Source organism: Sebastes fasciatus, chromosome 12, assembly GCF_043250625.1.
Source record: "Sebastes fasciatus isolate fSebFas1 chromosome 12, fSebFas1.pri, whole genome shotgun sequence".
Lineage (NCBI taxonomy): Eukaryota > Metazoa > Chordata > Actinopteri > Perciformes > Sebastidae > Sebastes > Sebastes fasciatus.
In genome coordinates, this window is record NC_133806.1 from 14,860,652 (window position 1) to 14,887,269 (window position 26,618).

The 26,618-nt window shown below is 43.8% G+C and overlaps 3 protein-coding genes across 4 annotated transcripts; all 3 read left to right on the forward strand.

Annotated features, from left to right (window-relative positions):
* Positions 1-4,617: 4,617 nt before the first annotated feature.
* il11a (interleukin 11a) lies at positions 4,618-11,268 on the forward strand. Its single transcript, XM_074653374.1, has 5 exons — positions 4,618-5,055; positions 5,974-6,131; positions 9,226-9,321; positions 9,453-9,614; positions 9,710-11,268. Exons 1-5 carry the CDS (start codon positions 5,049-5,051, stop codon positions 9,887-9,889), a joined length of 603 nt encoding a protein of 200 aa, XP_074509475.1. The 5' UTR covers positions 4,618-5,048; the 3' UTR covers positions 9,890-11,268.
* Positions 11,269-12,064: 796 nt separating this feature from the next.
* On the forward strand, positions 12,065-21,278 carry znf628 (zinc finger protein 628). The gene is made up of 9 exons (XM_074653375.1): positions 12,065-12,227; positions 13,521-14,066; positions 14,763-14,835; positions 14,938-15,867; positions 16,491-16,661; positions 16,802-17,135; positions 17,482-17,636; positions 18,548-18,790; positions 18,901-21,278. The coding sequence occupies exons 2-9, from the start codon at positions 13,684-13,686 to the stop codon at positions 20,917-20,919; spliced, it is 4,308 nt and encodes a 1,435-aa protein (XP_074509476.1). The 5' UTR covers positions 12,065-12,227; positions 13,521-13,683; the 3' UTR covers positions 20,920-21,278.
* Positions 21,279-21,426: 148 nt separating this feature from the next.
* nat14 (N-acetyltransferase 14 (GCN5-related, putative)) lies at positions 21,427-24,946 on the forward strand. Of its 2 annotated transcripts, none has more exons than XM_074653376.1 (4): positions 21,427-21,587; positions 22,042-22,174; positions 23,261-23,566; positions 24,145-24,946. In XM_074653376.1, the coding sequence occupies exons 2-4, from the start codon at positions 22,094-22,096 to the stop codon at positions 24,589-24,591; spliced, it is 834 nt and encodes a 277-aa protein (XP_074509477.1). In that variant the 5' UTR covers positions 21,427-21,587; positions 22,042-22,093; the 3' UTR covers positions 24,592-24,946. The 2 variants fall into 2 exon arrangements, with proteins under 2 accessions (XP_074509477.1, XP_074509478.1); XM_074653377.1 differs by having other exon boundaries at positions 23,423-23,566.
* Positions 24,947-26,618: the final 1,672 nt, after the last annotated feature.

Genomic DNA, 26,618 nt, shown 5'->3' on the forward strand with positions numbered 1-26,618 from the left:
CAGGCCAGTTCTGAATCATAGTCATAGCACCACCTACTGGCAACAGGAAGTTACAATCGCTATATTTTGGCGTACTACTCTTAGCAGATTAACCAGATCACTCTCAAATTTGGTCACGAAAATGATGATGCCAGACGACGAAGACTTGATCACATTAGATTAGAAAATTACATTAATACTCATTCTGAATTTGATTATTTATTTTTTATTCTATTTTTATACAAACTATGTGATCATTCTTATAGGGCTTAATAGCCTTATCCATACGAGCCTTCTGTGTAACACAGTTGCAGAAGAGGGTTTTGAATTTGTTTAAATCAAACTTTTTAAAGTGGTAAACGAATGAATCGAGCAACTGTGTGGATTAACAGCCCGGCCAAAGGTGAGCGAAGAGTGTGAGGCGCTCCAATGATTTGAAGCCTGCGTAATAATGTGTGAATACATGCCATGGCGCACAGGAAACCGAGTGTAAAGCATGAGCGAATTGAGTGAAGCCTGTGTGAGTAAAGTTTGTCTGGCAGCGAGAGGCCTGGCGAGCCCTGTCACAGGTTCCCCTTCCTCTCTGATGTCTTTGAGGTCGTAGTCTGAGTGTCTCACTCTGTTTCTCCTCCTATGGTGGTTTACACAGATTGGTGATGTAATGGGTAGCATATGAAGGCCACACACAAACACACAGACGCACACACAAACACTGATGCTCATGCACGTTATACAGACACCGCACTTATACCACCGCATACCCATAATTACACACGTATACTGTACGCACACCCATTCACACAAACCCTGGATTCCCCCTTTTCCAACGGGCATGCGCCAGTGTGTGCTCGCTCTGTCGCACACAAAAACAAAAGTCCAAACAAAGATACATAACCCTTTTTCATTTTTGACATCTATGCACGTGCGCACACACACTCTCCCGCAGACGCACACACTTAAAGGGCACCCACGCCGGTGTCATAGAGTGTGAGTGATCAGCGCTGGCGGACGGCCTAACAGAAGACTGTGTGCTTCAGAACCACCCAGGAGACCCCCATCATGAGAGGCAGCCCAGAGAGGGAATGAGGGAGAGTGACTAACTTCACTTTTTCTTTTCTTCTCTCCCCAGCTGTGTCTTCAAACGACCCTTTGATGTGGGAAATTAAAAAGAGCGAGTGTGTCAATATCTCCCTACGTCCAACCTCACTCATCTATTTCCTTTCCGCCTTCTCCTGCTTTTCTTCTCTACTGTTGACCCGAGAAAACAGACTATGACCCCCTTTTTTCACCACAACAACTCCCACCCACCCACTCGCTGCCACCAGGCCCTCATCATTTGGCGTGTGTTTGTTTGTCTGTGTAGGCCCACCACCGGACTGGCAACTCGGTGTGTATTTGTGTATGAGTGTGTGACTGTGCGCATACAAGGCCCACCACTAATTATTTTCTAACCACGCCATGAGTGTATGTCTGTGAATGAGGGTCTCCTAATCTCACACCCAGACTCAAAACTCTTTCTTCCTTTTCCCTGGTCTCCCTCTCACTCTCCCTCTGTGTATGTGTGTGTGTGTGTGTGTGTGTGTGTGTGTGTGTGCGTGTCTGTAGTCAGGTTTCTGTCCAAATGTGGCGCAAATTTGAACCAAATTTTCAGAAAATCTGCCAAACAAATGTGAATCTGTGCGAAATTTCCATCTACTACTGTTGTGTGAATGTTAGGAGTTGGTTCATCGAGATAAGCAGTACCTAGTGCTGATTCTCCAGTCAGTTGCAACACCATCTCATCCCAACTCATCACATACTGCCGCTTTGTCACGCCCCTCGTCATCACTTAAGCTTTAAGCTGGGGACACACCAACCCGACATCAGAGAACTAGCAGCGACGAAGGCCGCCTGTTGCGTCGCCTCACGTCACCTTTGTTTTGGCCGTCAAGTTGCACACCAACACACCGCCGACGGCCAGTTAGCATGGACGTTCTGCGCCTGCATGAGATGAAATAACTCTCCACACCAGCAGGCGGCGGTAGTCTGTATACATCATTCAAAAAGGGAACCCGGAAGACCAAGGACGGCTTATATACAAGCTGTTGTTATGATACGTACATGAAACAAAGCGGCATTCGCCAACAATGTTCACACCCCTCTCACTCACCACTCAGCTTCATTCCAGATGGCCATGTCGTTGTGAAAACATCTGTGTATTTGAATGATCAGATGAGATGAAGATGAAAAATGAGCCTTCTGTGTTTTTCTTCTTGACTTTACTAGTTGACTTGCTTTCCTCACGTTCGTTTCTCTTCTTGTGCACTGATTAGTTTAAGCTGAACCGCCAATCAGAGTGATTTCTCTCACCGACGGGCTCCACCGTCGATTCAACATGCTGACTGTCCGATGGCCGACCGTCAGCTTGGTGTAGGTTTAGGAAAGGTATAGTTAGGTCTAAGGAAAAACAACATGGTTGGGCTTAAAACTACTACGTTTGCAAAGTGAAAATGAAACTGAACGTTGTGAACACGGGACACAAACTAACAGCTGGTTGTGATGTGATAGTGAAACTTAATGAACAGGACATGAACAGCGGTCGCCTGAATGAAAGTCTTATGTCCATCCACCTCCACTCCCATCCCACCGCGTGTGTCTTTTTGCTCTTTAAACTACGTCACCACAGCTCTTTCTCTGAGCATTTAATATTGCTGCAGATCTGTTTACATTGTAGTTAATGGAAAGCCCGGTGCATCTCAGGGGTGCCTTGTGCGGCGGTATCGAACGCCAATGGCCGTGACAAAGTAGGTATTTGACACCCTGATTATACTACTGCAGAAGAAGAGGGTGCAACGAGAAGACGTAATTAAAGGAGCGCCAGTTGAACTTTAAGCGGTGGGAAGAAAAATGTAGAAATATGATGTAAATATGGGTATGCAGTATGCAGTGGTTAGCACTGCCACTCCACAGCAAGAAGGTCACAGGTTCAAACCCGGCTTGGGGCCCTTCTGTGGGGAGTTTGCATGTTCTCCCCGTGTTAACGTGGGTTTTCTCCGGGTTCTCCCGTTTCCTCCCACAGTCCAAAGACATGCAGGTTAATTGTTGACTCTAAATTGCCCATAGGTGTGAATGTGAGCGTGAATGGTTGTCTGTCTCTATGTGTCAGCCCTGTGATAGTCTGGCGACCTGTCCAGGGTGAACTCCGCCTTCACCCAATGTCAGCTGGGATCGACTCCAGCCGCCCCCCTGCGGCCCTGATGATGGAAATATGGCATTTTTGTTTGTTTCTTGCCGCATTTTCGTCGTTTCCACTCAGTTTTTCACAGGTGGATGTAAATGCACCCGTTGACTCCCTTCTGATATACAGTATATGTACAGTATGATGCATCAACTGTCCCCCTGTGATGCCTGGAAAACTCACTCTTGCCCTTTGCAACAGTAGGCCACGCTTTACTGCACCTGACTGAGTGTTTCCAGGCTGCTCCACTCTACATGTGTGTGTGTGTGTGTGTGTGAGTGTGTGTGTGAGAGAGAAATCATGTTGCTGTGTGTACAGTACTCTGTTATGTTTCTGCATGTTTCTGAGCTACAACGCGTCTCTTTGGTGTGTTTTGGTTTATTAGAGCTGCATGTTTTTCTATGACAGCGCGTGTCGTGTGTGTGCATCCATGTGCATGTTGTGTGTGTGTGTGTGTGTGTGTGTGTGTGTGTGTGTGTGTGTTGACCCCACCGACCACCTCCCACCCCTCAAGCGTGTGTGTCCGTGTTAATGTCCTGTGGTGTGTGTATATATATATATATATATATATATGTGTGTGTCCGCTCACTGTTTCTATGCAACACTTTCAGAGGCCCCTTCTGGTCTGGACAACACCTCTCTCCTGCTCCTATCCGTCTCTCACTCCTCACTCTTTCCTTCACCCTGGAGAGGGAGAGAAGGAGTGAAAAAAAAGAGAGAAGGAGGTGGGTGGGGGGGCAGTGGAAATAACAGGCTGCTGTCTCAGGAGGGGCTCTGAAAAAAAAAAAAAAAAAGACGGAGCAAGGGGTGAGAAAAGGAGGGAGAGAAAAGGTGTTTGCTGCGCGTATTAGCTATGATACAGGGAATGTGGCATGTGTAGCCTAATAGAGGCTCTGCCATAAATTAAATAACACTTTCTGTGACATTTCACCCTTTAATATACAGCACGAATAAGAAAAAGAAAGGCTGTAAAAAGAGATACATGGTTGCATAAGATATGCTGATACATGAAAACAATGGGCTTTTTAAAAAGTCTGCACAGTGATAGATAGAGAGAGAGAGAAGAGATTTGGAGATGGAGAGATAAAAAAGAGGTATAGATGGGAGTGATTGGAGCAGGTAGATGTGACACAGAGGAAGTGCTGGAGATAGGGGACAGGACAGGACAGAGGAGAAAGTGATAGAGGAAAAGAAAAAAACAGAAAAAAAACAACGGAACATTTTTTTTTTTTTTAAGTTTCGCAGAGAGACAGGCAGCAGGGAGGGGAGGAGGAAAGAGAGAGAGAGAGAGAGGAGAGAGAGTGTGTCTGTGTGTGTGTGTGAGTGTGTGTGTGTGTGTGTGTGTTTTTATGAATGAAGTGAGTCACTGCCGATGTGTCATAGGCCCGACGTCTTTATAAAGGAAGTTTTAAACAAGCCTAAACACTTCACTGCGCGCAAAAAATTGGACTTACCACAACTCGCATCCCTCTCTGCACTCCTGGTGCCTCTCTCTCTCTCAACACTGTCCAAGTGTCTCTCTCTCTCTCTCACTCTCATAAAGACTGCTCATCTCAAACTTTACCAACAGACTGAAAGTTTGATTTACTTTTCCCTCTTCTCTCAACTCTCTCTCTCTCTCCCTCTCTCTGTCTGAGTGCTTCAGTCATCACTCTGCTCCTCTCTCTCTCATTCATCCTCAACTTTCCTCCTCTCTCCTCTCTGACTCTCAAGAAGAAGAAGAAGACGAAGAAGAAGAAGAAACAGGAGCACGTGACAATTTCCGGAGTTCCAGTTTATTTATTAATTTTCTATTTATTTATTTGTTTGTTTTTTGCTGGTTTTTACCTGTCCCCTTGGATCCGAACCAAATATGAAATGTAAGTGCTTGTATGAGTGTGTTTTAATTCATAATTGCTTTAGTTGTTAATTGCCATTTTTTAAAAATTGTATTTCCATATTTTCTAAATGTGTGACTGTTAACAGCTGTTTTTATAGTTCATGTAAAATTATTTATGAATATAGATTCAATTCTAACTGACTTTCTTATGACATTTCAGTCTTGGACAACTTTATTGTAAGAGTTACCCTAGGTCAGGGAGTTTAAAGATGCTCCTGCAGTGTTATTCTTATGACATTTCAGTCTTGGACAACTTTATTCTAAGAGTTACCCTAGGACAGGGAGTTTAAAGATGCTCCTGCAGTGTTATTCTTATGACATTTCAGTCTTGGACAACTTTATTCTAAGAGTTACCCTAGGACAGGGAGTTTAAAGATGCTCCTGCAGTGTTATTCTGGCTGCGATTCTTGTGGTTTCACCTGTAATTATCAAGCATTCATCATTTCAACACCACTGTGGTTCCCTTTTAATACTTAGTCTACCTTGTATTTGAACTTGAAAGGAAAAAAGAATGAATGAGCTTACTGTTAAAGAGAGTTGCCCTGGCTGGGTCTATATAATTTTATACCACCAACCAACTCACCTAACCTATCCAGTTGCAGGTGTGACAATCAGCAGCATTCATTGCAAGTTGCTTATGGTATAAGAAGAAGGAGTGATGGTGCTATTCAGTGTCAAAGCTTTAATGATTTAATGATTTGCAATGCATCCTGTGAAAACACGACTCTCTGACACTGAAGCTGAGGAGTCCTCTGCCAAGTCTGGAGCTTATTGTTTATATTATGGTGCAATATCTTCCCCCTGGAGCTGACAGCCGTGGCCTGAGGTCATTATCATTATGGCGAGATGACAGCGCCTCTCCACTAATTGCTTCCGTTTCTCTCTCTGCTCCTCACAGTGCTGCTCGACTCCTCCTCGTCGCTCCTCTTCTCGCTGCTATTGGCTCATCTGCCGGTGTTCACGTCTGCCTCTCCGGTACCGCAGAGGAGACCCACTGACATGGATAAACTGTCCAATCAGACCAAAAACCTAATGAAGCTCACCCAGGAACTGCTGGTAAGTGATGATGTCGTCATGGTGATTTTCCAATCACTGCTATTGATTGGAGGAGAGTGATGATGACTGTGCTAATTGAATTGTTGGTGTGAGGAAGAGGATGCATCTTAATTGATCTTCCCCCTAATTGAATGAATGAATGAATGAATGAATGAATGAAAGACTTTATTTCGAACATAAAATAAATAAAAACAGATACAAAATAATAACAGACAAAACAAGAGTAATAGTGTCCGAAAGGAATATAGGTAGAAGTAAAGCTTATATTTCCCTACCCCTTTCTCACTTCTCCTCTAATAGCTCATGTATCATAAAAATGATAATATAATATAATACATAAACTATCCCAGATTTATTTACATCCCAAATTAAATATATGAACAGCATCCCAAGTTTATTTACAACCCACAAGTTAAAAAGTAGATATAAACCAACCCTTATCACAACTCTTCCTCAAACATATACCTCCCAAAAATATCTTTTTTGTATAGCGATTTATATTTGTGCTCCGCTTCAACCCATCACCCATTGGATTTTGGTGTTAATGTTACCTTCCACTTTAGGTATAGCACTGTTGTGGAAACTTTACTAGGTTTGTTTAGGGACTTCCGTTTGACTTAAGCTGCTTTCATTGGTGACACACTGGCTGCATGTGTTACACCAGATCAGGGCAGCAGAAAGCCTCAGGGGAGATTTGACTGAGTGATCTCACTTTTAATCCATACTGGTCTGACTCAGCAACCTCCTGGTCTGCCATGCTCACCTGACTGGAAGATTGGTTGCCAGGCCAGTGAAGGTGCAATGACATAAATATCAAGTTTTATGGAATTCATTTGGAGAATAAACACACATTTACTGTACAGTGATGCAGGATACGTGATGTCAAAGGGGGTAGAGAAACATAAAGTTCAAGGAGTCAGTTCTCCCATTAAGACTAATTCAAAACTACACATCAACACCTGCCTCCATCTAAGCTGAACATACCGTCTGTGACATGACAGCAAAGTATATATCACTGGCCTGTTTACATAGAAACATGTTTATGTTCTGCGGCTAGACGGTGGAAGTGAGGATGGAGTTGGAGGAGTTTTTTTTCTCTTATGAAATGTGCACCGTACCGACAACGCTGGCTCCGAATCTTATTTTGTTGACAGTCAAGTAGGTAGGAAAATCAGATTCGAGAACACGGCCAAGAGTTGGCTCCAGCTGGTGATCGTGTATCAACGCTGTGTTTTAACAGGTGAAAAGACAGCGGGATCATATCTGTGGATCTTTGGTTACACATGACTGGTCTAGATTCTATTTTTGCATTATGCAAATCTTTTAAACTCTTCTGTTCAGGGGATAAAATCAAAAATAGCCACATACTCTCTCTAGTCTTGGCCGGTAGATAGTGTTCAGGAAGTGTGCGTGTGTGTGTGTGGTTTTGTTGCTTTAAAACAATGTTACAGGCCATTGTGTAGCAGTAACCTGGGGTCCAGATGTGAACACACCAGCATCATCAAAGGGTGATGGGGACAGTATTAGACAGTGTTCAGTAACATGGAAGATTTATTTTTAATTTTTTTTCCCTTATTGTGTGGAATTCCACTAAAGAGAGGAGAAAGTCAGGAAAGATAAATAGAACGGGAATCCATGGAAAGTCCCTGCAAAAAAGCAATGAAACTGATGCTTTAAAGAGTGTACACACATAGGTCTATATAAGTTTTCCGACGCAACTTTGTGTGTGTGTGTGTGTGTGTGTGTGTGTGTGTGTGTGTTTGCATGCATACAGTATGGCTGCAAATGTGTATATGCATGCATTTGTGTGCATGCATTTTTGTGGCCGTGTGTGTGCGTGTGCATTGAGGTTTCTGTAAATAGTCATGGTTGTGTAGGTGCGGTGTTTAGTGTTTTGCCTTCGGTCGCCACAGCAAAGTGACTTGATAAAAATCAAGAAAGATTTATCACACTTCAGTATTTGCATTCAGGAAGAAAAAGGTTGGGTGCTAAGTTCTGTCAGGGTGAGGTCATGATCTGTGATGGAGAGAGCAAGAAAAGGAGGATAAGAGGGAGAATTAAAGGCTGAGAAAGATGGAGCGAAAACCACAAGAGATGAAGAGATCAGAGAGCCGACTAGATGACAAGCCAGCGGTATATGTGTGTGCAAGCATGCACATGTGCACGAGATGTTGCATGTGCTTTGTGCACCTGGTATGAGACAGAGAGAGGGAGTGAGGAGAGGGTAGGGAAGGAAGCGAGGGATGGAAGGGGACAAAAGCAACAGAGACAAAACATTGGACCACAAACATAAGTGAGCTCTTACGAAAGGCTGATGGAGAGACATGCGAGACAATGCGGCACATTCATCCCGAAAAACATCAACACAAACAACTGGAGGCAAACAGTGGGGCACGGAAAACACTTCACAACAGGTTAAGGAAGCATTAAGCACACATGCACAACCTGTTTACACTAAACATTTCTCAGCACTCATCATCCTAATGTTGTTATGTTCCTCTACTGATTGGCAGTGACGCATGCCACATCAGTCATCTCCATTTATCCCCATTCATTACTGAACATGTTTCATACTACCGATGAGCACAGCTGCCTTTGTAAAGGTAGAACTCTATAAACCTGCAGTCAGGTTGTTTACCCCCCTCTGGTGGCCACGAAGAGCACTACACCTGCTGCCTGGACGTAGTTTACAACTCAACTCTTAGCTGGGCAGCGGTACTGCGTCATTCCCTCTTTTTATAGTTGTGACCCTGGAGTTTCCCCACAGCCCTGTGTTGTCTGTCCCACTTGGAGCTTTCTTAGTCACTGCATATGTTGTTATCCTCGCTCCCTGTAGAAAACATCCTGTGGGTTAAGGTCATTTGCTCTTATTGTTGACATTTGGGGAGGCTGAATGTGGGTGAACTCACACTGACCCGATCGACCACACTCCCTTCAGTGAGAGCTACTGTCTCTAAGCGCAGAAAACAAGTCATCCAATCGAGGTGCTAGACTAATACTTTCCTCATGTTGCCGTGACTTGTCTCGGGACGAGTTAAATTGCACTGATGTAAATTGCTAACGGGGCTGCTCTGTGTCTTGTTTTCTCTTTCAGAGGGAGCATGCGTTTGACTCAGATGTGGAGCCCCACAGGTTCAGGTCTCTGCCAGAAATGAGCAACAGATCAGCCAATGACCTCAACAATCTTGAGGTAATGCTGTGATAATGTATTTGTGTGTGTGTGTGTGTGCTCGTGAAGGGAGAGGGGCTTGTCTGTTTCTATCCACACGGTTACATCTTGCCACACCCAAGTCTCTAAAAGTATGTGTGTGTTGTTTCCAGCTGAAGCCCACACTCTCTCAGCTGCACGCCGACCTGAAGCTGTACGAGCACCACTTTGAGTGGCTGAACAAGGTCTCAAAGAAGCACCACCACCCTGCGCTGCCCAAGCTGGTGGAGATGATCAGAGAAATGAAATCTCTCATCACTCTGCTGCACCGTCAGGTAAAGAGCCAAGCTTCCACCTTTTTGATTCTCAGTTTGTCTCACTTACTCTGTGATAAATGAATGGTTGTTCTAATCTGTCTTCTCTCCTACAGATGCTGAGAGTCGAAGCACCGAGGCTGACTCAGGCGACCCCCTCCCTGCCCCCTCAGCTCCCCTATCAGTTTGATGTCCTACAGTCCAGCCATGAGCTCCTTCAACACTTCAAGCTCTTCTGCGATTGGGCGTACAGAGCATTCATCACCCTCAAGCCCAAAGTGTCTGCAGTACAATGACGGTCCAAGCTCATTCGTTCTTTTCCTCTCAACTACTCGGCTGCGTAGCCAGTGAGGATACATGGAGCCCCGCCTCAAGCCAAAGGGGAATTAGGACCATGTCAGTGTGCACTGTAGTCAATAGCATCCCTTAAACAGGCCCAAATGTCAACCAATGACACGTGTGTTGAAGAATGTGTTTCCACCGGAGCCAATAAGGATGAGCTATACTGCAGCCAGTTACAACCATCACGATAAAGCAAACTGCCAGTTTAACTACGACTATCATGTCACCATTTCCCCCAAACTCTCCCTAAAGGCCTTGTTCATGACCATGTTATTTATGTATTTATTTATTTATTGACTGTTAGTAATTTATTTAATTTTATTTATTTGAAGTTGTAATGTGTCACTCTCATCTTTATTTCTGTATTTAACGTGAATTTATTTTGCCCACGTCTCTGTAATCTTTCTTTTTGTCTTGTGTCTCACTGATCCTCATGAAAAAAACACAGTAGCACTTCCTGGCTTTTTTGTTTAAACTAACTTAATCTACTTTGTGTATTTCTTTAGCCAATAATTCTTCCAGTAGATGTAGCATACATATGGGACAGCCAAGGTGTTCACTATCGCTCACTTACAGTGCCCTTAAAGAAGAAGATGTTAATGTTATCTTCTAACCATGTTAAACGTGCCACGTCTTAATTGAAATTCTATTTATCTGAAAATGTCAAAATGGTATCCAAAGAGAAGAGAATGCTTTCTTTTGTACCACAGTCTCTATTGTCGTTGCCTGTTTCTCGCGTTCTGCATGAGGAGGCATATTTAACGTTGTGGTAAAGTTGTATGAATGTGCCCTGTTGCTGAGCACTGATGGACCTGATTAGATTCTTTGCACAAACTTGTTAGGATTAGCCTCTTGGATGAGTGAGATGGCTGATTTTAAACCTGTGCTTTGGGGTAGAAAAGTTTGTTTTTGTTAGTTAAACACCCAAAGCCTTAAAATACTATGTATTGTGACACTATGTTCTGTACATGTGTACATAAGTGTACAAGAATGTAAATTGTTGTATACAGTGCTTTTGTGTATTATGTTGTATTTTTACAATATAATGTAGACGACTTTACCAACTTTATCACTATCATTTTTGTTTATTTCTATTCTAGTATTTGTTTCAGTATTGACTATTTATTTAAGTAACTTGGTGGAACTATTTATTTTGTGCTGCAGCGGAGCAAGTCTCCTATCTTTTTGTACTTTTATACAGTTTTTAATTCTTATTTACTATTATTATACCATTTAAATTATTGTTGTAACATCAAGATGCCTCTTCCACACACTGATTGGCCTCAATGTGAAATATGTGCCTTGGTGAAATAAATACTAAAGAATGTGCACAATGGATTTGAGTATGTCTTGGTCCACCTACAATAGATAGATAGACAGCTTTATTGATCCCCGTGGGGAAATTTGACAGCTTGGGTCCATGTGTACTTCCTGTCAGCTGATGACATTCACATACACTGCAACCAGGAATAAACTTGGACACATTTAGAATGTTTACGTAAAAAATTGTGTAAAGGGTCTAAATATTGTATATTTGTGACATCACGAATGGGCAGAAATCCTGACAGCTTGTTTCAAATGCAGAGTTTCTGAATACGGGCTGTGTGTATTTCCCTGTGGATTGAGTGTTTCGATACTTTCACAGTATTTATATAGGACTTAAGCGTGCTTTATAATAACAAAAACATGAAAATATCACTTTTTTATAATATGGGACCTTTAAAAGATCTAAGTTTTCTCAAGAAGAAGAGTCTCGACTGGGCCTTCTTGAATACAACATCAGTGTTCTTTTTCCAGTTTAATTTACTGTCCAGGTGGACACCTATAGGTATTTATAGGAACAGTGTGAACAATGTGAACTGTGACAGATGGGGAGTCAGGGCAGACACACACACAAGATACTACATTACCCAGAAGTCTGTGCGCCATAGTCAGAAAATAACGGGTTCATATTGAAATGAATAAAGCTTTATAAATTATTTTTTAACATATTAAAGTGTAGACACATTACTGATAAGTGTTTTCCGTAAAATTTGAAAGATAAAAATATTTTTTTAGCGAGTTTTAAAAACGTCAATCTGTCTGTTGAAGCTCGCAGCCAATGGGAGTAGAGCTTCTATCGTAGCGAACAGCCAATCAGCGTCGCCGTTCTTAGAAGGCGGCATCGGGTGGAGAACTGCTGTTAGTCTGCGCTGTGTTTATTGTTAAGGTTGTGTGGATTAGCACTGCGGTACCCAGGTACCCTTTTAATAACATCAACAATACAGCTTTAAGATGAGTTAAAGCTGCTCGGTGAGTACTGCTTCCAACTGTAATCACGTGCATCCTTATCGAGCAGTTTAATGGAGGATATGGTCGTATTGACGGAGGCTAGATTAGCTTTAAATGAAGGCCAGGAGCTCTTTATGTTGATACTGTGAACACTGATATAGTTATTGTGTTGTGTGTCTGCTTCCACAGCTGGTTGGGTTACAGTAGGATACACTTATACAGTAGCTTCATGTGTAACCTGGCTGTGGCCTGTGTGTATTGCTAGTAGGCACCGCACTGCGGGGACAGACAGAAACAGACTGACTGCCAGAGGAGAGACAGCAGGGAGGGAGGGAGGAGAGGAGGGGAGGACAGCTTCATAGACAGGAGGGAGGGAGGGTGGGATTTAAAGGGGACATCCTCACCAGGAGTTACCAAGTTATAATAATGTTTTGTTTATGTTTATTTGTTTTGCACAATTTAAGACTATACAACATAACAAAAAAATAAATAAATGAATAATATACAGTGCAGGAAGAGGCAAAAAACCCACTGGGCTTATCTGAAGCCTCCACCTAGAGACAAGATTAAAGGGACTGTTTGTAAGAATCAGAAATGCTTGTTAATAGCGACACCTGTGGCCGTTAAGTCAACGAAAGTCAGCGTCGGGCTCGCGCTTGCTCGCTCTAAATAGACATGAACGAGCATCGCTCAAAACAGTGAGGCGACACACGTCAGCTAAAACCACAATATCACTCTATATTTCACCTGCTTGGCAGTAATGTTAGCTGACCAGACGAAGGTCTCTCCATGAATCAATGCTGATCCTAGTGTTGGCTTTTCCTGCTTCAGCAAAAGCGGGAAGAGAAACGTTACCGTCTCCCGACTGCGTCCGCAGGGAGACACCGGCACCCGGTCGGAGACGATAACGTTTCTCTCTGCGGAGCCCCGTCACTTCACAAGACACGGAAAACCTCTGTTGGTCTGGAGGAGCTGCAGCAGTTATTTCTACATAAATGTCCACTAGATATTCTCAGAGCTAAACTAACTCTCCTGCAGTGTGTAGTGAGCGCACATGCTCGTCTAGAGGTGGAGCGAGACAGCGAGAATGCGCGCTGTGTGAGTGAAGGTAAGCAGGCAGAGGAGCAGTGACTCCGGCCACACGCGAGCGCGCATATGCGAACGCGCATGGGATCCCGACCCGGTACATTTATACGCTTAAAAAGATCTAGAGATTGATGGGTTGAGTAAGAATGGACCTGAGAATTTATTTTAAAATAGGTCTTGAACTGCTCAGGAATATTCTAATACTGTATTTATTTCACTTTATGTCAGACCTGTCCTGAGCTGTCTACTTGGGATGACAGCTGGTGTCGCCAGTTGCTGAAAACATGAATGAAGGAAAGGTGAAAGAAAAAAACATGATACTGCACCAAAACTGATCCCCCGCCTGCTGCCAAAGGAACACCCTCATCTGCTAACCAGCTTGCCCTAGGTGATGGCTAACTCAGTGGCCTTAGTGGTCCAAGCAGAACTGTTACCGCCTCAGTCCAACGCCTGCCTGTCTCCTTTCCCATCCCTTCTCGGTTCGGGAGAGGATGGCGATGGCGAGGACAGAGGGGAGCTGGTGGGGGGAGACAAGGGGATAGTAGAGGGTGGGGAAGAGGTGGTTCTGGACATGGTGACGTCATCTGTGTCGGGTCCACCCCAGCAGCCCGAGCAGTCTGACCATCCCTTCCAGTGTATGGACTGCGGGAAGAGCTTCAGGTGGTCGTCCAGGCTGACCCACCACCAGCGGAGCCACAACAATGAGAGACCATACCGCTGCAACCTCTGCCCTAAGGCCTTCAAGGGTTCCTCTGCACTGCTCTACCACCAACGGTGCCCATGATTAAATGCTCTTTACCACTCTTATAATTAGGGCTGTAAATCACAAGTTTCATCACGATACGATTTATCTATTCTTTGGACAACGATATGATATTTGCTGATGCTACAAAGTCACGATACGATTTTGATTCAGTTCAATTAAGGGGCCTTACAAAATATTAGCCCATATCATATACCCATTTTAACACAATCCTCTACATTTATATAAACTCACAAAGAGCAACTAAAATAAGATTTGGCAATTTTATCACTGGGCTCTGTAGGAAAGAGGTGCGCTTGGATGGAAATAGTGACACAGACGTGCCATGGAAATTTCAAAATAAAGGCGTATCTTTAAAGATGACGATAAGTATCGATGTTTTCACTTTGCATCGATGATATTGAATCGTTGATCATTCAATCGATAAATTGATCCAGATCGATGTATCGTTACAACCCTGCTAATAATTGTAACACTGTAACAATAGAGGCCTAAAGCTGTTGATATTACTTTATTATTTGAAATGAATAGGAGATGGAGGCAGAAGTGTCCAAATTCAGGTTAACAAGAAACTCAAAGTAGTGAGGACTATGTAAAATCTATAGTCCTTAATACATGATTCTGTATTGATTATGTGTGACACCTTTGATGATGTATATTTATAATGAATTGTGCTATCTTCCTGAATAGTTACTTTTCTTTTGCAGGTCTCACTCAGGGGAGAAGCCTTACAAATGTCAGGAGTGTGGCAAAGCCTTCAAACGCTCCTCTCTGCTCCAGGTGAGATGTCAAACAAAGTCATTTTATAAAAAGGATTTGTTTTCAGGGAAAAGGTTACAAATGAGCAAGAGATTTCAAATCTCTATCTCTGTCTATCTCCAGGTCCATCAGAGTGTCCACACTGGAGTGCGTACCTTCTTGTGCCCCTATTGCCCTCTGACCTTTAAGTGGAGCTCTCATTACCAGTATCACCTGCGCCAGCATACTGGAGAGTGTCCATACCCCTGTGACACTTGCCCCAAGGCCTTCAAGAATTCAAGCAGTCTGCGGCGACACAAGAATGTCCACCTCGGTCTCAAGCCTTACACCTGCTCAGTGTGCAACAAATCTTTCACTCAGTCTACCAACCTGAGGCAGCACATGAGGATACACACAGGTGAGAGGCCCTACATCTGCGGCGAGTGTGGACGAAGCTTCACGCATTCATCCAACCTGGCCCTGCACAAGAATTCGCACTCCAACCTCAACGCAGCAGGGAAGGAGGGAAAGAGGGGAGAGGACGCAAGGACGGGACATGAGGTAGTGGAGGTGGTGGTAGGGGCAGAGGAAGTGACGTCATCCATGTTGACGGACATGGTGGGATTTGTGAGCCAGGAGGGAGCTGATGGAGTGGGGGTGGGGATGGAAGAAGTGTTCCTATCGACCACCTCGTCCGGGCAGAATTCGAGCCTTCTCACCCTCACCTCCTCAGGGGTGGGCATGTGTTCGTCCAGGGCCATCGGGACAGAGGTTCACCTGAGCACACACACCGGGGCCAGTGTGCTGCTGTACAGCTGTGGCAGCTGCAGCCACACCTTTGGCACACGGACAGATCTAGAGGAGCACCAGGTCGTGCACATGGCTCCGGAGGGACACGGGGCCGGTGGAGAGGGGGGGCCCGGAGCAGGGATGGAGGTTGGGGATGGGCTGGTGGGAGCTGGTCACCTGCTGGCTGATTTCGAGGAGGTGGTGGAGACTACGACAGTGGCTGAAAACGGACACACGACAGAGGTGCTCCTCGGACTGACGGAGGGAGCAGATGGCAGCAATACAGTAAGTGATTGGATCAAACAGATACATGTGAAAAGAGAAGAATAAAAAAGTTCAACAAAAGAAAGTGAATTAGACAAGCAGGGAATCAGGTCATGGAGGGTTGTATGTAGCCTGGTTCCAGACATATGAATTGCCGCTCACATCTCTGATTTGTTCAGCAATTCAAATAGGTCTGACACAAAAATGGCTAAAAGCGTGGATGAGATTCACTGCGATTTACAAATCAGCATATTTCTTTGATCAGTGTTACAAACGTTAGGTCAACTGCTCCTAGTAACTGCTACTGCAGCTTCTGTTCTGTGTCAGCCGAAAATTACGTTAGCCACTCGCTAACGAGGAAACAGGACATCAGCTATCATAAACACGTCATAAACACGTCAGGCTAAATAAATGAAGTGGAACAGAATGGCAATTCAGTCTGATTATATGACTAAGTTGTATGATGTACAGTGTATCTACTGTTTGTAATGTGGTGTGGAATAGAATGACCGTACACTAATTTGTCTACATGATCTAATTTTAATTGATCTAAAAAACACATACCCACCCTTTTATAAAGTGCTTGAGTTTGATCTGAAGATACATTTTATTTATGTGTATAACTTCCTTCGGTTTGTCCTCAGAATGTGGGCGCCACCCAGGCCCAGTTTGACCTGCTACAGAGCTTCACCGAGGTGACTCAGAGCTCTGAGACCGTTCAGCCAGAGGCCAGAACCGCATGGGCAGGGCTGTCATGTGGCTACTGCAATAAGACCTTCAAGACCAGTGGAGGCCTCAATAGACATGTTTCACTGGTGAGAATGACTGATATAGTTGCTCTTCCGCAAATTGCAGCACTGCACTGCATATCGAGCACTGAGATTCATATATTGCATTTCGATGCATCTATCAAAGAATAATATTTGCCTCTTGTGTTCCGTTTTTGTTTGTCCAGATGCACTCTCTTTCATCGCAGTCCCGCTCCCAGTTCAGCTGCTCCGCCTGCGACCGCTCCTTCCCCCTTCTCTCCTCACTCCTCACCCACCAACACTCCCACACGCCTGAGCAACGCCTCCTGGCTGAGGCAGAGGCCGAGATAGTGTGCCCTCCCTCCCTCTCCCTGTCTCTCCCCCTCCCCTCCTCTCCCAGCCAGGCTGACAAGCAGCAGGAAGGCCAGAGGGAGATCCACGTCAACATCATCGCCGTTGGCGAGGAGCAAGAGGAACAGCCGGCCAAACCGACCAGAGCCCCTAAAAAGACGGGAGCCAGCAAGAGCACTCCTGCTGGAGGTAAAGACATTGTCATAGCAGAGCAGACACAAAACATGGAGACAATGGAGATTAGGGAATATGAGCCAAGCAATCTGTTCATGTGTTTTGGTATGATATGCTTTCCCCCTGCACTGATAATTCTCTGACTGTAAAGCTACCCATCATTCAATATCAAATTGGTTGTTTAATACATTTATAGCAACCAGGGAACTTAACTTAACGCTTAAGAGGTTGTTCTTTACTGTGATAATTACTGTAATGGTTGATAGACAGTCAACATTAATTCAGTTTTTACTGTATTATATGTAATTTTTAGTTATAATTTTCACAAATGTGACACTCAGTTTCAAACACTTTGATACAGAGAGGCCATACCGCTGTTCAGAGTGCGGAAAAGCCTTCAAAGGTTCATCGGGACTAAAGTACCACATGAGAGATCACACTGGGGAAAGGCCCTACCGCTGCACCGAGTGTGGAAAGAGCTTCAAGAGGTCGTCTCTGCTTTCAATCCATCAGAGGGTAAGGCTTCTGTTGTGAGAAATCTCTACACAAATTAAAGTTTCCACATGAGAGATCATCATATGGGAGCTAAATTTGATAATTTATGTCACCCAAGATTCCTCTAGTTTACAGGGACTGCAGCTGTGTAGTATGATTCACACCCCTGCAGATGAATGTAATCTACAACAGACAAATGCAACAAGCAATAAAAAATCCTTTCAACACAATAACACACTCTGTGGTTAAAACCTTCTTGTGACTAAGTGCTATAGCACAACACTTGAGTTGTAACAGTTGTAACTGTTGATTGCATCCTTCACACATTTTGATGTTTCCTGGTTGCCACTCCTGGGTTGCATTTAGGTCTTATTGGAAAAGACAATGAAATGGAAACAATGGATTTCATTGCATTCTTTAAAGGGTGGATGACCAAATGTTGTCGACTGAAGCAATAAATTCCTCAGTGCGTGCTATAATGACCGGGGAAGCTGAGATTTCGCAGCTGCAAAATCTGTTGTTCTTCCTGCATCCAGCGCCGTCATTTGACGTCACAGTGACGTAGTTTGATACGAGGAACAACTACAGGCTGTTTCAGCTTGGATTTCTTGTCTCCGCCTCTGGGTAGGTGGGGGGGGCACGCATGCTCTAGATGCCGCTCAAAAACTGAACTTCCTAAACCTGGCTGACTCAAATATTCAGCAGTGTTTATTTGAGTATACCCCTGAAGAAATGCAGCGGAGAGAGGCCGAGGCTGTGGCTGCATTATTATCTTATCTTTAGGGCTGGGCAATATATTGATTTATATCCATATCGTGATATGAGACTAGATATCGTCTTAGATTTTAGATATCGTAATATCGTGATAAAGTGTCTATAAGTGTAAGATAAGTTAAATTAATTCATATTTTTTCCACTTTCACGTTACCCAGGTACACACCGGTGTCCGGGCTTTCCAGTGCCCTCACTGCCCTCTCACTTTCAAATGGAGCTCTCACTACCAGTACCACCTACGGCAGCACACGGGCGAGAGGCCGTATGTGTGTAAGGAGTGCGGCAAGTCCTTCAAGAACACCAGCTGCCTGCGTAGACACAGTCAGATGCACTCTGGACTGCGGCCTCATACCTGCTCCATCTGCTCAAAGTCTTTCTCCCAGACGTCAAACCTCAAGCAGGTCAGCACACATTCGGCTATGAACTCATGTCGATTATTAGCTTTTTGAATAAATCTGTTTTTATGTTCTTTCTTCAATTGTCTTCCCTCTTCTTTCGTTTTTCCGAGCAGCATGAACGCACCCATTCTGGTGAGAGACCCTTTCAGTGCACACACTGCAATAAAAGCTTTACACACTCCTCCAACCTCCAGCTCCACCTTCGCACACACTCCTCAAGCAAGGACTTCAAATGCCCGTACTGCACTAAGGAGTTTGTCATGCACTCCTACTTGCAGAGGCACATCCGCACCCACGGCAGTGGCGTTCCCCTGCCGTGTCCTGGCGGTGGAGGTAAAGATGGAGTGGCTGTGAAAGCCAGTGTTGGTGGAGTAACGACCACCACGACCCTGCTCAACCCCATCACCTTGGAAACCTCAGGAAACCATGGCAGCCTGATCGTGTCCCAGCCAGCACTTAATATCCCCCCCAACACCTCCCAAAACTACTTTATGATTCAGACAGCCAGCGGCCTGCAGCTCATTCCTCTGTCATCCCCTCCACCAGCTCCTCCACCTCCACCTCCACCACCACTGCCTCCGTCCCAGACCCAAAGCTTCTACCTTCTACAGTGCCCCTCTAACAACGGCAGCCAGTCCAGCTTGATTCTCGTTCCCACGTCGAACAACCCTTCAGCAGGTCCGGAGCCTCAGACCCTCCCTATGCTCCAGACAATCCAAGCACTCCAGCCCGTCCTAAACCAAACACAGACTCCGATATCCCACTTTCAAACCATATCACAGCAGCAACAGCAGACCAGGTACATATTCACCAACAATAATAACAATGCAAACACTCCCGTTGCCACGCCAACACGCACTTTCTCGTCCAACTCCCTACTGACCAAGCCCATATTAGGGAAGAGCACGCGGACTGCTCGGGGAAGACGGGGACGCAAACCGAAAGCTGCTCTTCAGATGTCTGCAGCAGCTCCCGTCAGTCAGACAGCAGGTGGAGCTCCGTCAGTAACAAACTGTACTGGGATCAGTGTTTCGCAGACTGTTACTACTGCTAACACCACAGAGTCATTAACATCATCTGCATCCACAGTGTCAACATCTTGCACTTCTGTCCCAATTCTTTCATCTTCCACAGTGGACACCTCAGGACACCCATCAGCTGTTACCATGGTAACACCAGCCACCACAGTAGCCACAGCATCAGTTTCTACTCCCGTCACTGCTACTCTAGAAAGGAAACATCATACCACAGTGGGACAAATAAGGACGGGGGACACCATGACAGGGAAACAGTTTGTGTTATGTTTTGATAATGAAGGACGGGCAAAGGAGGGGATGAATATGGAGGAGGGCGGGCGATCATACGTGTTACAGTTTGACGGGGAAGCCTCAGGAGAGGCAGCAGATGGAGGAATGGGTGGGGAGGGAAAATCACTTGTGTTGCAGTTCAACGCAGATGGCGAAGGTGAAGGAGCAAAGGGGGGAGGTAAGGGAGGGATGATGTCACTTCTGCGTGAGTGGGGTGGAGAAAAGCAGGTGGAGAGACAGACAGGAGAGGAAGGCAGCCACGGAGAGTCTTACGTCCTCCATTTCCACACCGAGGCACAGGACAGCGGTCCATCCAATGCTACCTTCAGCCAAGGGCAAGAAACCAGCCTGCAGCTTTCCTGCACTCCTACCCCAAGTTTGGTGCCTCTTGATGGGCAGGAGGTGGTGTTTGAACTAAGGGGCGAGGCCAAGATGGAGCAGGAAACCGAGGAAGGTATGCAGATGATAGCTCTGATAGAAAGGGAAGGGGGGATGATGGGAGAAGAAGGGGCAGGTTGCAATGCTGCAAGTGGGAGGGCGGAGGAGGACGGAGGAGCCATGGAAGGCATATTCCAGCTGGGAAACGGAGAGGAAATTGTCATAATTGAGGTCAGCACCAGTAGCTTAAGAGACGGAAGAATGGAGAGAGGAGGGGATGGAGAGATCTCACAAAGCAGCGAGGTGAAATATGAGAGTGTGACGGCAGAGGCGAACGAAAAATCTGTAAAGGAACACAACTCAAATACAGAGGTACAGACATCAACTGAGGACACAATAAGAAATGGACCTATACCGAACTCTAAAGAGATGCAGTTCTCTAACTGAAAGTGTGCATGTTGGAGAAGAAGAAAGTGTGTGTGCGAGTGAATGCCTCACTATTCGTGGGCTCGGTGTGTTTAGCACTTTAGTTTGAGTTCTCCCGGAGCTGAGGGAGAACATGAAGTTAGACAAGTACTGTGTTGTAACCCCATGGTGCCACATACTAGAAATGTTATACATTCAAATAGGCTGTACATGGACCTCGGAATATTCCCTAAATATATTAGTTTGATGATGATACTGTCATTGGCAGTTTGTTTATTAAGTAAATATGTTTTTTTTGTGTGAATAAATGTTGTACATGGCCCACTTTCTTCACAATGTTAATAGTAATTAATTATTAATAAATCTGTCAATACCTTTCATTTGGCTTTTTTTTTTTGTTTTCTTGTAGTTTGAGTCCTTATTTTAAACATACAAAGGTCATTGCGTTTGCCGTTTACGTCGTGACGTCGCTATTCACGTAGCTTTTACGCAGTGCGCATTGTGCTTACGCAGATGGCGTAAATCAAGACATTGGAAACGTGAAACGGGAGTACTTTGTATTCAGAATCCCTCCTTTACGCAAGAAACGACTGGTCATTCAATCAAACGTGGATTTAACAACAAACTGAGGGACACATGCAGAGTGTTTTCCTCATTGTCTGTTTAATGTGAGCAGCGTGGAGGAGAAGGTAAGAGGAACCGGGGTTTAGAGCTGGAGCAGGGGGTCTGAATGTGTCAGCACTGCGTAATAACCATATAAGGATATGAACAAGGTCTTTCTGTTTACGACTGTAACGTTAGCTCTTGGTGATCACTGTTAAACGTGCAGATGAAAGCGTCCACAATGATGGTGACACATGCATGCTACAAATCCTCCATAATCCCCATCTGTCTTTGTTGTTTGGAGCCAGCGTGGGTGTGATGTTACATTGCAACTACTTTGCATTGCATAATATGAGCATTGGAGATGTTGACCCATTTCTACTACAGCATGTGTCACAGTATAGATAAAACAATAAGTTCTACATCTGCATGATTTAGTATCTAACATAATGAAGTTGTATTTCACTGTCACCTGTTTTACCAAAAATAAATGTCAACCTTTTGTCCTTGTACTCTTGTTTTTAAATGTGTTTTTTGTAGGGTCCCTGTATGTGCACACTGTGTGGATGTGTGTAGAGCATAAGGTCTAAACATGGTGAGGCTGGAGCTGGATCAGGTGGTGATGAGGAGGATGAAGGAAGACGACATAGAGATGGTCAAAGCCCTCATCAAGGTTTGTAAAATATACATTTTTCAATGTTGTGGGAATTTATCGTCTCAGTGGAATCCATATCGTGATGAAATCACATCGAGATATGGTGATACATAATTACCTCATTTAAATTGATGATAACAAGCACATACTACCTCAAATTTCTCAGAAAATCTGATCACACTCAGTTAAATCAAACTATTTTCTTAATCTGATTACTCTGTATTTGTGTGCATGCATGTTAACAGTCAGTGTTTAGCTGAAAATATTTATTATTTTTTTCTCTATAATTTAGCTTGAAACCATTACGTTCATTTTGCTCTAAACTTCTTAATTAAATGAGAAAATACTCAGTATTTTTCATTTGTCAAGTATTTAATTCACACAGGAGTATACAACAATAGGCTTTACCATGTGGTTATTTCATGTAGAATATTTATTTATTGAATTACCAGAAAACATCCTATATCGTGATATATATTGTTATCAAGATATGAAATGACCTATTTCATGATATACCTGTATATTGTTATCAAGTTATGAAATGGCCTATATCATGATATATATTGTTATCGAGTTATGAAATGACTTATATCATGATATATATCGAGTTATGAAATGATCTTTATCATGATATATATTGTTATAGAGATATGAAATGGCCTATAACATGATATACTGTATATTGTTATAGAGATATGAAATGGCCTATAACATGATATATATTGTTATCAAGATATGAAATTACCGATATCATGATATACAGTATTTGTTGTATAAATATGAAATGGCCTATATCATATATATTGTTATAGAGATATGAAATTACCTATATCATGATATATATTGTTATTGAGTTATGAAATGGCCTATATCATGATATATATTGTTATTGAGTTATGAAATGGCCTATATCATGATATATATTGTTATTGAGTTATGAAATGACCTATATCATGATATACATTGTTATTGAGTTATGAAATGACCTATATCATGATATACATTGTTATCGAGATATGAAATGACCTATATCGTGATAGAAGATTTTGGCCATATCGTCCAGCCCTATAGTGCTACTTCTTTTTTTAACTTGCATCTCTCCAGGAGGGCTGCGAGGGCACAGAAAACCGTCTCATCCTCCACGTCCTCACTCGTCCGCTCTGCCTCTTCATCCTGGCTGTTTTCTCCTCGATGCTGCGCTGCCTCGTCCATTCCTTCATCCTGGCCCTTGCTATTCCTGTCTTCCTGCTAATTATCTTTCTCAAGATCACCATGCCGCGGTCCTCGGGGGTTCTGGGCAGCAGCCGCCCCTACTGGGACTATGTGGGTAGCAGCTACAGAGGGACACAGGATGAGACGTTGCTGAATCCTTACTGTAGGATCAGCGGCAAGACATCAGCTTCTAAAAAGGTTAGTCTACTGGTTTGCTGGAAAGTGTTTTGGGGAGTTTCACTTAAAGGGGACCTATTATGCTTTTAGTATGCTCCTTTCATTTAAAGTGTTATATAGTTTTTTGTGGATGCAAAACGTCTGCAACGTTACAAAGTTCACGCCAAAGGGAGTTCTTCTCCCCCAAAGAAACACTGCTCCTGAACTGTCTGAAACACCTTGCTTGAAGTCCCGCCTTTTCTTCTGTAACGTTGTGATGTCACCAAGTAACACATTTGCATAACCGCTAGTTTGGCACGCCCTCAAACAAAGCTAGTCAGAGCGGAGCTGGAGTCTGAAGAGTTTGGTTTGGTTGACCAATCACAACAGAGTGGGCCAGCTGTCCAATCAGAGCAGACTGGGCTTTTCAAGAGGGCGAAAAGAGGTGCTGCAGCACAGCTAGTATGAGAAAAGTAAAGCATTTTCTGAACATTGAAGCATGTGAACATGTTCTAGTAGAAACCCAAAATGCAAGCATTACCTGATAATAAGTATAATAGGCCCCCTTTAATTCTAGTGACCTAATGTTGCAGCCAAATAATCTTCTTTCTTTTACTCAGCCAAGGCGCAGAATCACACCCAAAGACAAGGACAAAGATGTGTCAACAGAGGATGTCACCCCAGAGAGGGAGCAGGAAGCGGGGCAAGTCTGGGTGGCAGACTGCGATGGTGACATCCTCGGCTGCATCTTCAGGGAAAACGAGAAGCGAGCGCACATCAGGAGGATCTGCAGGCTGGTGACGGGCTGCTGGTACCGCAGGGAAGGTCTGGGCCGGCTGCTGGCCCAGAGTCTGGAGCAGAGAGAGAGGGATAGCGGCGCACACAGGGTGTACGCACACGTCCCTTACCCGTCCAAGCTGGGGGAGGCCTTCTTCAGGAAGGTGGGCTATCGGCTATCTGGGGAGGGGACTGATGAAGAGGAAGATGATGAGGAGACGAAGCTGGAGACTCCAGAGAGAGGTTTTCTGGGATACCCCCTCACTAAAGTGTTTTACAAAGACCTGTGAGTGACTGATGATGGACTCATGGAGAGAAACAAGTTGAACTGGGATGGCTAAAAGTAATGAAGCTATAACATAAGTGCGAACTATGGATCTCTGCTAAAGTTGAATGTGTTATTGCTGCAACATGTTTGTTTAAGTTGATAATTTATTGAATATCTGTGTTATTTATGCCAATATTTATTTACTCTATGTGTTGCTGTTTGGTTTGTTTTAAGTATATTTTTACCTTTTCATCACATGAAGTACCATTTTTCAATTCTCATAAAACAAATGGTTGCGTATAAATGGTATCATGAAGTCACAGTCATGCTCATCATTTATAATGAAATAAAATATTTATGAAAAATATGTTTCCTAATTATGTGTTTGTGTGGTTCTTTTCTCAAAAACGTTCACACAGTAAATGATGTGTGATTGCACGTCTTTGTTTGTGTGTGAAACAACGTACAGATGTGTGGGAGGATGTACAGAGACTGTATAGGAAGTATGTGTGGTTTATGTGAATGCAGAATGTATCTGCTTTTATCTTTCTGTGGTCCTTCGCTGCCGTTGCTCATCGTCACGTTCAGTATGTGGGTACATGAGTCTGCAAAAAACTGCTCCAGATATCTTCTTTCATTTTGGTTTTCTTTGTTTTATTTTACTATGAGTATTCAAAATTCTGCATTATTTAATGCTGGTAATGGTAGTATGTGTTAAATATTATATTAAGTGCTGAAACTTCGATCGACGGGAAATAACAGTTTCAAACGTATTACTTTTATTTCTTTATGTAAATTGTCAAGTCAAAGTAAGAAACATTTTCTTGTTACAAGCTCTCAAATGTAGGGATTTGTGTTTTTTTTTTTAAAACCTCATTATAAACTTTGAGTTTTCAACTACTTGTTGCACAAAAAAGCAATTTTAGGGCTTTGCTTTGGTGAAGTAAATCAGTAAATATTAAATAACATTAAGTGTGAAATACAAATATAGATTAATTTATAATGAAAGTAAGTGTTAGTTGCAGCGCTAAAATATTGTATTTATTACAAAATCATACAAATTTAAATCTACTATAAATTAGTGTTTCAAAACAAATTGCAGATTTAAACAGCACATTAAATAAAGTATATGCATAGGTCCTCAGACTCAAGAGTGTGTGTGGTTTGCAGGTGACTGGCAGTTTATGTGACTAAGAGGGGAAGTGCACACAGCAGCCCCAGTCTGAGGCTAACCTGAATATGGTTAGCAGCCCTCACGCTCGCATCTACCTCCTGCTAACCTCAGGCAATGTCAGTATACAGCATCAGTGTGCCACAGATAAACACCACAGTGTTAATGTGTGTGGGAAGGAGGCATATCTCACCTGATGCGAGGACAAATATAGGCCTACTGTATAATTTACTGCAAACTCCATCATGCAAGCTGTGGTGGAAAATCACTGTCCTTTAATTAACTTTGATGAAAAAGCTGAGACACCCGGTAACACAATAGTGTTGTTACAGTACAAGCATGAGTAAGTGTGTGGTCAGGTCGTTTTCACCTTGTCAAAGCTGTATTTTTACTTGTGCCACTAGTTCTTGGTCATCATCAGGTTGTTTCTTCATGACTGTCAAAAGAGCAGACACCTGTTAGCTGGGCCTCTACCCGCCTGATCTGTAGCTATTATTGTTGTCAGGAAACAGATGTGAGTTCACACACTGGAAAGAAAGTCTGTTTGTGACTGTGGTCATGTGCGTCTGCACGGTATATGGCTGCTGTGTGTGAGTGTTTGTGTGCGCGTGTGCAGGGTGTGGGCGGGTGGGTTTTGGAAAGTATGACTTGGCATTTCCTACCCCCGGTTTCTGCCCCTGACTATGGGTTAAATGCACAGCCATGTCTGGCCATACTGTACTACTCCACCACACACACACACACCAGAGGGGTGGTAGTGCACGTGAGCGTTCATGTGTGACTGTGAGTTGACCTTGGTCAACTGTGGTCAAACCCAGAGAGCTGGGTGGGAAGTGGTTACATATAGTTTGGCATTTGATCAGCCTCTTGAAGTTGAG